The 13,607-nt window shown below is 39.1% G+C and overlaps 1 protein-coding gene across 1 annotated transcript in view; it reads right to left on the reverse strand.

Annotated features, from left to right (window-relative positions):
• SEL1L (SEL1L adaptor subunit of SYVN1 ubiquitin ligase) overlaps positions 1-12,628 on the reverse strand; it is a 55,113-nt gene extending 42,485 nt beyond the window's left edge. Inside the window, exons 1-3 of the mRNA XM_082734895.1 lie at positions 12,438-12,628; positions 6,626-6,663; positions 5,586-5,817 (exon numbers count right to left, since the gene is read on the reverse strand). Coding sequence (XP_082591021.1) covers positions 5,586-5,817; positions 6,626-6,663; positions 12,438-12,507 — 340 coding nt within the window. The 5' untranslated portion in view covers positions 12,508-12,628. The remainder of the gene's footprint in view (positions 1-5,585; positions 5,818-6,625; positions 6,664-12,437) is intronic.
• Positions 12,629-13,607: the final 979 nt, after the last annotated feature.

Consider the following 13,607-nt stretch of genomic DNA (forward strand, 5'->3'; position numbering starts at 1 on the left):
AATGGTGTTTTCTGCAACTATTTCTGGAAGCTTCTTCCCCTTCCTAAAGGAAGACTCTCCGTGCACTCTTCTGAGCTGTTGAGAGTGCTCTGCATTCAGACCGTGGAGCCCCTCATACCAGACAGGGCTGACTGTGAGGCAGCAGGAGGTGGCCCAGTCCCTACACCTGCCATGCAGAAAACCTCCAGATATTGTCCACACTCGTGAGGTGGATGAACAGTGTCATGGACAACAAAACTGTTTGGGACTGACTGGCAGTTGCTCTGAAACTAAAAAATGGAACTAAAGTACTTGGACTGGATACCTAGAAGATGCCCATGCCAGGAGGCCACATCATCCTGCCTAACATATGTCTGGGTTGGGCTGCCTCAGTGATGGTAAACTGTTTCCAGGGTTACCATACGTGCCCTCTGGGTCTACAATTCTGTATGTGCACCCTATCACGACACTGCCTCAGCTTCAACTTACTGGCCAGTTCTGCTGGGCCTGAATTGATGGCTTAAGACTAGGTTAAAAAAAGTTAATATAGATATTTAAGGAGGAAACCATCTGGCCTCTATGGTTAATGAAGCTTGTTAATTAGCTGGGTGTAGGACTCATGAAGGGCATAACTGAAATCAGTATGGCAGACTGGTCTCACTCTACTGTCCAGGTCTTACTGAGAGTAACTTTGCCATAAAGACAAGATGACCAGGGACCAAGGATGTGTAGAGAAGAGTTCATAGACCAGGCTTAAACTTCTGTCCTTGAAAAGGTTTATAAGGTTAGCCCTTGGCTGGTGTCTAGGAACTTAAGATTCTGGAAGAGCGCCTACTACCCTGTTATGAGTGACTCATCCCAAGTGCACAAACAATATGGTTTCTGGTGAACACCTGCTTTCCTTGTGCAAGTCTGTAATTTTGGTATGTGCTGGGCACAGACTGCCTACATGGCCAGCACCCTAAAATGACTCCAGGTATTAGGTCTCGGGGCACCTGGGTGGCTCAGTCTTTACGCAATTGCCTTTGGCTTAGGTCATGATCCCAGGATCCCAGGATCCCAGGATCGAGTCCCACATTGGGCTACTTGCTCAGTAGAAAGTCTGCTTCTCTCTCTCCTACTCCCCCTGCTTTTGCCTCCTCTCTTGCTATCTCTCTGTCAAATAAATAAGTAAAATCTTAAAAAAAAAAAAAAAAAAGGTATTAGGTCTCTAATCAGTTTCCCTGGCAGACAGCATATCACATGTGTTGTCACAACTTGTTACGGGGGAAATTAAATACATTCTGTGTGACTCCCCAGGGAGAGGACCTTTGGAAGCTGCATCTGTTTTCCCCAGATTTCACCCATGTATCTTTCTCTTTATTGATTTTGCTTTGTGTTCTTTTGCTGTAATAAATCATAGCCCTAAATATGACTATATGCTCAGTCCTGTGAATCTCATGGAGAATCACTAAGCTGAAGGTATGGTCCTGGGGATCCCAGACACAGTTGGAAATAAGTGTGAAATAGTCAACAAATAGCAAGAAGGCAAAAATGGCTGGAGTCATGTGAGTGAAGGGACATGGCAGAAGATGAAGTCACAGGGAGAGGAAGTACTGGATCATGTAAGGCCTTGATTGGACTTTATTCTGAATGTGATCGGAAGCCACTGAAGGCTCTGAACAGGAAGGAAAACTGCTCTGGCTGCTGCTAAGAGAACTGACATAAGCGGAAGAAGAGAAAGCAGGGATACTAAGCAGGAAGTTCTTAAAGACATGAGACTCTTCAACTGCCCTTGGTGGTTCAGTTCGGCCCCTGGTGGTTCAGAAAGGAGAAACTTACATTCATTTTTAAGGATGAGTAGAAATATGATAAACTTGGGCAAGGGGGTGAGGAAAGTGTTCCAAACAGTAGGAAGAACTTGTACAAGTTATGACCTTATTAGAAGCATAAACTGCATGGTGTATTTGAAGATTGGTGAAGGGTCTGATATTGCTGTAAGAGGGTCTTGGGCAGAATTGTGGGAGATGAAGCCACAGAGGCCATGCTGCACATGGAAGGCTTTGGGAATCATGTTAAGGAGTTTGTGCTGCATCTCAAAGGCAAATGGGGAGATAATGAAGGGTTGTAAATAGAGGAGTTATGGATCAAATTTGAATTTTAGGAAGATCAATATGGCAGAGATAAGGATGAGAGGCCAATAAAGGAAGCAAGTCTATAAATAAATGTCATATTACTCAGTTCTAATGTAGCTGGGACTGCACATACTCAAAGCCATGCACATAACTTATGTTATATATAAACAGAGAGAAAGATGACATGATCAAATCATGTTAGAAACATGCTGATGCACACTAAAGGTACTTACTCCCAGGAGGGTTCTCCTTACCTACGGAATGCTTTAGCAGGATGGACGTGGTATGTCTAGACTGCTCACTGTACATAAATCTGGGATGTATATATTTTGAGGAATGACCTCCTAGAAAATATCACATAAGCTATGCAATTATCAGAGACTAAACTGGAGATGTTTTATAATGGAAATAGCTCCCTTTCATGGAAGTGACATTCCATATACACCATTTAGAGGCCTCGTATGTTAAAATCTGGGCCAGGGTGCACCCTAATCAAGGCAAGCAGAACCTAGGAGTAGCCCTGGCAGTCTGAACTTCTTGACACTTCACCTGTGTCTTGTGATAATTATTCTCTCTGAAAATATTAGTCAAGTTTGGTACTGGGTAAGATCTCTTTATTCTTTTGAGTTCAAAATTTGTCAGGTTTTTTTTTTTTTTTTTTTTTTTTACAGTGTTTAATTCAACCTGGATGAACCAGGATGAATGATACATTTCCTAACCGTATTCACCAGAGTGACCAGTATGACAACTTAGTTGCAGTGCGTGCTCCTGGTGCCTAGATTGTAGTGTCTAAATGCAATTTCCTACGAAAAGGAATTTTTTTTTTTTTTCTTGGGAAATGGCTGATTCATTTCAGGGTTAGGAAATGTGTAAGATGAATTTAAAATATCCCATCTTGCCTGAAAAATAAAAACAAGTTTAAAAGTCGGTTATGATTAGTCCACAAGAATGAACTTAAAGGGACTCTCAGTATGCAAAAATAGGATAATGTGAGCAATGAAAAAGGACTGCAATCCTGTGAAGCAAACATATGTGAAACCCACAGATCTGGAATGATGCTCAGAAGCAAAGCAAACAGAAACAAACAGACAAAAACGTACTTACTGGCCTCCTTTGGAGGTTGCTAGAGCACCAAATTATTATTTGAAAATATTTCAAGGGAAAGAACCAAGCATCTAACCTTCATGTGAGGACTGTGTTTCAGGGTAAACAAAGAGTTGTGAGGGCAAGTTTTTCTTTATAAAAGAATCCCAGGTAACAAATGCAGGAGGTATTATACATCAGAAAGACATCATTTTGCAATTCCTAGTGAAATAATGGATCCAGACAAACAAAATGGTTGTGGAAGCCTCTGGGTGAAAGGTCAGTGAGGAACTTCTGAATGGCTGGATCAGGCTGACATCACCCAGCTTCACTGATCAATTTCTAGAAGTGGAACAATCAAATACTCTGTGCCTCCGGATGTAATATATTAGGAAGTACACAATACTCTACTATGAGATAGTCTCAGGAAAACACCAGAGCTAAATCTACCTCAGCGTCTACAGTTAACGTCCAATTTACAGACTACATAGCCGGGAGTAAGTAAGTTCAATGACATTACAAGGATACAACCAGCTAGATCCAGAATGTGGGAAACTATAGCACAAAGGACATTATTTCTTTACCAAACAAAATGAAATAAAAAACAAGGGAGAAAGACCTGTTATAGATTAAGAGAAACCTAAGATCTTGGTGTGGATACTGATTCAAACCAACCAGTTCTAAAAAGATATCTGAACCAACAGGGAAAACTGCACAGGGCCTGGGGATTGGGTGATTCAAGAATAATCGTTAATTTTGTGGACATTATAGTACCACTGTGGTTTGCTGGGGGAAAAAAGGCATATTTTCAGAGATACATACACAGGTGATATAACATGGAATCTGCTGTAAATACTCTAGGAAAGAAGAGAGTAGATGCATATACGGTGGCAGAGATGAAGCAAGAATAAGAATGTGGAGGGCTGCTGACCCCAGATGATGGGCAAGGGGGTCACGACCACCCTCCACTTTTGTGCATATTTCGAAGCCTCCGTCATAAAAAAATAAAAATGAATGAATTAAACTATAATATTTGGCAAGAATTTAAAAATGGTAATACATATTTTTGGCTGAGGCACATGAAAAGGAGTCATTTCAAAGGAAGTGAACAGAATTACTTTTTTTTTTACATTTTAACAGTATGGGATCAAATATCTTTTAAAATTTTACATTCAGTCCAGCAAATTTACTTTAAAAAACTAATTCTCAGAAAATTTTCATAGATGTGCACAAAGATACATCTAAAATGATCTCCCAGCAAAAAAAATTTATAAACAATCTGTTTCTAATTTATGGTATATTTAAATGTAAATTTTTAAAGTTTTATTTACTTAAGTAATCTCTATGTCCACCATGGAGCTTGGACTCATGACCCCAAGATCAAGAGTCACGTGCTCCTCCAAATAAGTCAGCCAGGTGCTCCTACCTGTAAAATTTTTTATAGCCATTAACCATCAAATTTTAAAAGAATACTAAATGATAGGGGAAAACGTTCAAGACAAACTGTTAAGCACAAAATGCAGGCTGTAAAACAGTATATACATTTTGACCCAATTTAGTCTTCTTAGAACTATACATTTAGAAAAGAGCTTGAAGAGTTTTCTCCATGATGTTAACAGCTGTGTCTAGCTCATGGGATTAAAGTAATTTTAATATTTTTAGACAAGGTTTTTCTATTCATGGGTATGGATATTTGTAATAAAAAAATTCTAGTTTTGAAAAAAAGTTGTATTTCGAAAGATAAAATCTGGATCAATTTCCAAAAGTGGCTAGTAACAAAGTAATAAGTGGGTATCATTGTTATCTTTGAAATAATAAACAAAATGACAAAAGGTTGGCAGGACAGGGTGGAGTGGATTAATAATTAATTCTTAGAAGGACAGGTATTCAGCACACTCTACTATGAGAAAGAGCAAATTTTAAATTTAAAAATAGAGGGTGTCAAGAAGGTAAAAATTAGAAGGGATCGAAGTTTACGTAAGCTTCAGTTAGATAAACACCTATATCAATTTCCTAGGTGATTGGGAAGGTTATTGTAGTAAAAAACCTAACACAATTCTGAAAATAATCAGAGCAGATGATTTCTCCTGAGTTTCTATTCTGTGTCCCACACAGAATAGTATAATTACAGATAATTACATACTGAAGTACAAAAAGAGGATGTTAGGATATTAATATAATACAAATCCAATTTTGATTATCAAATTCAGCTTATGTACCTTAGGTCAAATCTGTTAGGTGAATAACTCTGATATGTAAAAACCTAGAAAATCATTAACTACTACACTCTACACATTATACGTGGCTCATAATGAATAAAACCAGACTTCTGCATCTTTCTACACTAGTTAAAAATTTCACTTATCTCCTTCCTAAATTAGGCAAGAGCAAGAAAAATGTCTAGACTACCTTGTTTCCGTACTTTTGTTGGTTCTTCGTAGTCCTTGTTTTCTGGATTTGGAGATTCTAGAAAGCGGATTTCCTCTGCGACACTTTCCCCTTCTTGGCTCCTGAGGCTGTCTTCCTCTTCTTGAATAGGTGATTCTAATTCTGATTCCTCTGAATCAAGAAATATCTGACCAGCGACTACTCTGCCAGCTGTGTTGTGGTCCTTTACAGGCTCATCTGATGACAAAGAAGTCTGGGAATATAAGAGATTTTTAGTTTTCAAATAGTATCAGGACTGTCTCCAACCCAACTTGACCATTACTTTTACTAATCCAGATACATCTCCTTCAATTGTGAACATACCATACATGCTCATCTCTCTAAACTTTGGTATGTGTTCATTACATGCCTTTCTCACTTGCCTAACCTGACTCTTTCTTCCGATTTCAACTTAGATGTTATTTCTTACAGGAAGCATTCCTTAACTCCTGAAGCCTGGAGTAGGGACCCCTACAAACTCCCAATATAGCTTATACTTGCCCTTATGATAGCCCTGTACAACTTTCTGTTTCTCATCTATATTCCCTCAAATCTAGAGATCATAACTGAATGGTCTCCTTGGATACATAATCAGCCTTATTCACTCAACCAACCAATTTAAATGTATTAACTCTACAGATTTATAAAACCTGATAGAAGTGGAAACAAATTGCAGTTAAGTCTTCAAAAAAAAAAAAAAAAACCTAAAAACGAAAAAAAAGGAATAAAATCAATCTCTCAGTAGGCAGTAGAATATTACTGCCTTTAGGCTCTACACACACAGCACATTCAAATTAAAATTAAACCTAATAACCAACAATCTGAATGAAAATATTATTCTCTCTCCTACAGGTCAGTGATTTTTTCTCCCCAGAAGAACTAGTGTATTGATACCAGCTATAATTTTTTTCTTAATCCCATTCTGTTGCTCAAAAGACAGATTTCATATCCTTTCTAAGACACGTAATTCATGCTTTTAAATTGGGCATCAAATACTGGTCAATGGAGATTATAGTACATACCTTGGAATCTAAGGATTCATCTTGATTGCCTTCTTCATCTGTAAAGAAATTTTAAGACAATTTCATCATCCTTCTTGTTGGGAAATTACAGGTATTGTTAAAGCTCTTGATAAATACAACAAATAATAATCAGACACTTGATAAATATACCTAGAATTATCTAAAAATCGGTTGTATTCAACAACTATGCAGAAAAGATTAGGTAAAAGGAAAGCAAGGGATTAGATGGAACAGTTCTTCCTCTTTGCCCAGGAAGGCACTGCTTTCTTCTAGTGCCTTATTCAGGTAAGAAGCCCAATTACCACCACCACCCTTACCACCAAACACACTTCCTCAGACACCATCCAATTCTTTTGTTCGTATTTTATTCTACTACTGAGTTGCTAAACTTAAAAAATAAATCTCTGAATCTGTGGTTCAGGGTTCCACCTAGTATTCTCCTCTGCTCAGAATCCGGAGTTATAGAGCTTATTTTAGTGCTGGTGCTGATTAGCATTTTATTGTTCACTGAGACTACTAAAGATGGACACTAACAATTACTATTATGCGACGGAAGAGTTGCCAGACTAAGATATTTAGGATTTGTATTCTACTTCACTGAAAAGTTAACCAGATAAAAGCAAAAACTAGCAGCATACCATCATGTACTTACTCATGTGAGATCTATTTATTAAGAAATCAGTATCTTAAATTAAATAAACAATGAATCCAGCCCCTGGTTACATCTTTCTTCCAAATTCATATCTACTGCTTTGGCTTTGTCCAATTATGTTAATTTTCTGTCTATTATTCTGTGTTTTTGTGCTATTACTTCTATTCTGGCTACTTGCTACTCTTTTTCCTGATCTTATACAAACACATTGAGCACAAATGCCCATATGCTTATTTTGGTCATTGTATTCCTGGCCAGTTTACAAAAAACAACTGTTAGATGGTCTCTAGGTTTCCTTCTTCTTCTTAAAATGATCTGATTTTATCTAGGAGTCAACCTCAGTTATAAGCTCATAAGCTATATAAGAAATTGACCAGTAGATAAAATGCTATAAAACCAAGTGTTTTTTACTAGAAAGTTCAGTGTTACAACTGCCATTCATCTTTACTTCATATAGTTATATCTTTTTTTTTTTTAAGATTTTATTTGTTTATTTGACAGAGAGAGATCACAAGTAGGCAGAGAGGCAGGCAGAGAGACAGAGAAGGAAGCAGGCTCCCTGCTGAGCAGAGAGCCTGATGTGGGACTCAATCCCAGGACCCTGAGACCATGACCTGAGCCGAAGGCAGAGGCATAACTCACTGGGCCACCCAGGCGCCCCATATGGTTATATCTTAAATATTATTTATAACTTGTAACTCTTTCAAGCATAACAAAAATATGCTTTGGAGTTTGTATTATCAAAGTAGTGAGCAAACTTTAAGAAGTATAAGCTGAGGTGCATGGGTGGCTCAGCGGGTTAAAGCCTCTGCTTTCAGTTCAGGTCATGATCCCAGGGTCCTGGGATGGAGCCTTGCATTGGGCTCTCTGCTCAGCAGGGAGCCTGCTTCCTCCTCTCTCTCTGCCTGCCTCTCTGCCTGCTTGCCATCTCTATCAAATAAATAGACTCTTAAAAAAAGAAGTATAACCAATTCATTATGTGTATAATATACAACACGATTTCATAGTATTTGTTTCTTTTGAATATTTGAGAAAACTTGTCTACTAGTGAGGTTTGCCATATAAGAAAAGTGCTGTCAACTCAAAGAACACTTAAACTATAGTTACTTTCACATTTACTACTTTTAGACTACTTTCCAAATGTTTTATTTCTTATGGGTGGGGAAGAGAAGGGTATAGCATGCATTATCCCACAGTACCTGTAACATTTAGGTAGTGATGGTACTTAATTAACAATCATCCTTCATGCTAACTTCTTCACAGGTTTTACCCAAAGCCCGAATTCTAACACATGGTTCAAATTCCATTCTCAGCAACATTTGGATAAAAGAAAAAAAATTCATCTCTACCATATATCAAAGTTGTATGAGTGGATATGTTTAAGTAATCACAAACATTAACTAGTTAATGTATCAAGAGCAGACATTAATTGTGTAAATGTATATATCCCCAAACTTTAAATAAGCCAGAGCTCTTAAATTACTAATCACTAAATCATGAAATTTAGTGCCTTCTCACAACAGGTCACATATGCAGCAAATAAGTATATAATACAGATACCTATAAGTAAACTTGAAGACATGTACATTTGAGATACTACAAGCTATTACACATTGAAGTAGCAAAATGTGTTTTTAAACTCTGAGAGTCATTGAAACCTGTGACATCAGGGTTATTTCACATGAATTGCATCATGCTTCTGTCTCTCTTTTCTTCAAACTAGCAATATGTACTAAGGTTACTAGTAAATAAGAGAATTCTTTCTCATTTACTAAATGGGAAAGTCTACTCCAGATGGTAGTCTTAAAGCATAAGCTATTTTCTCTCTCAAAGTGATGTATCTATTCACATAACACTTTTATAGAAGTTGCTTATAATCTAGAAACTTCTGATATGTATTAGTAAGGTAACAAAGACACTTAAGTTATGCATAAACAAAAATAATAACACTTTTAGCAGAACACAAACATCAAGAAAAAAAAGCAAGAGTTCAATGAAGAGTTACAGATTTCTCATTCAACAGTATCACATCCAGAATATAAAGGTTTACATTACTTTAGAATTGTACACTTTCCTTTGAAAAAGACCAATTTTCATCTTTATTATATCCGCCAACCAAACTGCAAAAAGTACTGGGAATATTCTTTCAGGGAAAAGTAATTATCATAAATTCATTTTCCAACTTGTCATGTAAACTAAACAGACTGATAGATCTTCAAACACAGAAGTCCTAAGAGTTTGGTGAAAAGAGAGCAGACATCTGCTCTCTGCTTTACCACTGAATCTGTGCAGATCCTACAATACTCCTGATTTTTAACTACTCCAAAATAGAGGCCTGGAGAGCTAAGTTCAAAACCTCACTTCATTACATATTAATTTCATACACGTGGTTCAAAATAGCAAGCTTGGGGGGCACCTGGGTGGCTCAGTGGGTTAAGCCGCTGCCTTCGGCTCAGGTCATGATCTCAGGGTCCTGGGATCGAGTCCTGAATCGGGCTCTCTGCTCGGCGGAAAGCCTGCTTCCCTCTCTCTCTCTCTGCCTGCCTCTCCATCTACTTGTGATTTCTCTCTGTCAAATAAATAAATAAAATCTTTAAAAAAAAAAAATAGCAAGCTTGGTCAGTCTCTTTCTCAACCTGTCAAAAGAGAATAATACCATCTGTCCTGTTGACTCACAATAATGTTTTAGGGAAGAAAAGAATAATGAAATTAAACAACGTCTGCAATCTGAAATTTACTCTTTGAATATCTAATAGAACTATTACCTGGAATACTTAGTGGTGAATCTGATTTAAAAGATTCTGTAACACTGGCACAAAGGGAGAAAAAAGAAAAAGCGAACCATTTATCTTTTCCTGCTGAAAATAAGAAAACAAGTATTTCTAAGTGAGAAAACATATAGCATTTTCTAATACTGAGAAAATGGAGAAATATCTTTTTAACCTTCTCCTTTATTTATTCACAGGAAAAAAGTATTTTGAATAAAAATGTCATATTTTTATATGTCTTTAAAACAAGATATGAAATAACAGCTACTAACAGTGATAGGATCAAGATTTCCTTTGTTGGCTGATTATACTGGTAAATATGCAACTTGCTTTGGTAACCAGTAACATTCAAACTTTAAATCCACACAGAATTATGGCCCAAGGCTTGATTTTTAAATAGGAACAAATCTTTAATAATGAGGCTGACTTTCTATATACATAAGCAATTTAATGAATAAGAAAGTCAACTGAAAATCCATGTACTCAATTTCTAAAACTTCACCTCACACAAGTGTTTTACTATAATTGCACTTGAGCGCAGTAGTGCCTTTATTACCTGTCAGCACATCTCTGTTGCTTTAGTTCTGGCTAAGTATGGATTCTGGCTCCGCCAGAGAAATGCCCTGGCACAGGTGAACTACGATGGAAATCCGAGCAGACATTTTTGAACCCAGTTCTCTGCTTACATCAACACAATCCAAAGATTTAACACTTCAGTATGAGTAATCTATTATAACATCCCGAGAATCCCTACTGTTGATTAAATGATTTCTTCAAGTACCATTTCCTCTGACGTGAAGCTCTTAACGCATATGAAATCTAGTTAACAGAATATGCAGGAAAATGTTTGTAGGGCTTTAATTTCCTTTAAATTCTGCAAACTTAATTCAGAGGAATACTCACCGTGTTCTTTCACTAGTCGTCCTTACGCGTTAGTGTGAAGAATTATTTGTGAAGCTTGTTTAACTACAGATACCCCAACCTGCTCCATACCTAAAACTGCATGTTTAACAAACTCCTACGAGGACTTCTGATGCCAAGTGGTCTATGGCCCATCAGGTACTCTATCGATTATACTCAACAGTTTATTTCATATTTCCTGTGGTCAAATAATTGTTAGCAGGGCTTCAAGAGTCAGGTAGTTTTGGAGATTTGGTCATGAATACAAACCATTACTAAAAAGGGGGAAGGCAGACCTCAAGGCATGATGTTGGCAGTAAAGTAACTAGCATATGCTTGTTGCTTTTGAATTGGTATCTCAAACCACAATATGGATAGAATTTTAGGTTTAGACCTCTTATTTTAGAAACAGAATGACGTTATGGCATTGACTTACAACTAGGACAGATAATTTGGGGATTCAAATAACCATCTGGGAAATTTTCTGTTGGAAAAAAAAAAAAAAGTTGACATTTATACCCTGCCTTGTTCCAAAAAAATTTAAAGCCACAGAACAGCTGTTTTGTTAACTAAACTGATTAAAATCCAAAAGCTTTATTGTACTAATTTGTTGCTTTACCAACATTTAGAAACACTAAGTGCTTCTTTATCAACACTCCCAAAACAGAAGTTTTCAGATGTAGGCAGACCGAACTATTAAGAAAGAAAAATACATCTCAGAACCCTAGTATTAAGCCGCTAACTGGAAAATCAACTCAAAAGCGCATGAATTTTTATATCTACACAAAACATGAAAATCAGGTGCTATATACATTTTAAATTTACAGGGACCAAGATTTCCTTAAAAAAAAAAAAATCACAAAGTTACTGTCAACAAACATGGGGCAACTCAGAAACACGGTGACAGAGATCAACACCACTTTCTCGGGAATATCTCCTAAAAAGGGATTGAGCGTGGACACAGTTCCATCAAAAGTCTTCATTTTAAAACAGACCAGGAGATAAGGGGCACCTCAGGTGCTCAGCAATCCACCAAAACCACTGTCAACATCCTGGTTCTGATGGACCCGGCTCTGCTCAGTGATAACCCCAGGTGGGTCAACTACTTAACTTACAAATCCCAAGCACATAATCTGTCCGAGAGTTGAGGAAGTTCCAGGAAGGCTCAGGTGTCACTGTGGCGCTCAGCCAGCGCTCGGGATTTATTCCCCAAGAGTCAATTCCTCACTCGCGAGGAGTCGCGTAAAGTTTGTTAAGGGAGGAGAGGTGTGGGCAGGGGGACCGCCCCTTCCCTTCCTCCCCTCTCTAGCTCCCTAAACACCCCCTCTCTCCCAGGCCAGCCAAAGCCCGAGGAAGGACAGCAAGAGGCTCCTGCGAAGTGTGACCAGAGAGAGTGGAGTCTCCAGCTTTGAGCCCCCACGGCCCTGCCCCGGGATGGAGGCCGGGGGGGGCGGTGGCTCCCGGCCTCCAGTCCGAGGGGGCGGATACTGACCCGAGGACGCCGAGGCCGAGCCCAGCAGCACCGCACAGAGCAGCAGCGTCAGCCCAACTCGGACCCGCATCCTGCTCCCGCGGCCGCTGCCACCCCCCGGAGCTGTCGCTTTCGCCTCTGCCACCACCGACTCAGCTACCGCCGCCGCCTCGCCGCTGCTCTTCCTGCTCTGGTCTCCTTCCTCCGCCCCTTCCCAGGCCTCCCTGCCCTAGAGCGGAGCCAATCCCCGCCCGCCGCCTCGGGCTCTGTGCCCAATCGCCGCAGTCTTCCCGCCCACCCTATTGCCCCGCCCCCGGGGTCATACATTGACCAATAATTTTGCGAGATTCCCACACTGGCTTTCCTGATTGGACCACGGCCTCACGACATGGCTCCAGCTAATTGGTAGATCCAGAGTTCAACCATCCCGGAATCAGGGCGTGAGTCCAGGGCCGGGAAGAAAAGAAAGTCACCCAGGACTACAATTCCCACAATACATTTCATGGGCTTTTTTCGAAGTGTGCGCTCGGAAAACGTATCCCATTATGGAGCAAGATTTAAAAGTGCAGGTGGGTGTTGAAACTAAGAGAACTTACTGAGTAACATCTGTGCTAGACGTTAGCTCAAGGCCACGAGCCCACAGGGTGTTTTGTTTGTTTGTTTGTTTGTTTGAGCCAGCATATGTAACAAGAAACCCGCGTTATAAGGTTAAGCGTTTGTAATGTGTTAAGCTGTTCTTCCTCTTTGTTTTATTTAGAAAATTTGAATTGGACACATCTGAGAGTTAACTTAGGAAAAGTACAACAGCTAGACCGAGTTCGAAATATTTTGTTGAACTTAGATAAAACAGTGCCATATATAGATGGCACTCACTACCCCTCTTCCTTTCCCTGACAAAACAAATGGAAAGAAACCCCATTCAGTGCAGATCATGTCAATGTTAGTATTCATTTTTAGGGGGGCCACCGGGTAATAATCATCTGGAAAACGTGCTAACAGCCTTTGCAAAAAGCCTTTCAAACCCTGGTCCTTATCCCTCTCTTTTTTGTGAGTTATACTGTTTTCTTCCTCCTGAGTTCCGGAGGCTGGAGTGGTGTATTTGGAGACAAAGGTGAGGGTGATCGCATTGCAGACGACGAAATAGTCTGGTGTATCAAGTACCAACTCCAGGCATGTTCCCACTGGGTAGCA

The sequence above is a fragment of the Mustela nivalis genome (assembly GCF_964662115.1).
Source record: "Mustela nivalis genome assembly, chromosome: 6".
Taxonomy (NCBI): domain Eukaryota; kingdom Metazoa; phylum Chordata; class Mammalia; order Carnivora; family Mustelidae; genus Mustela; species Mustela nivalis.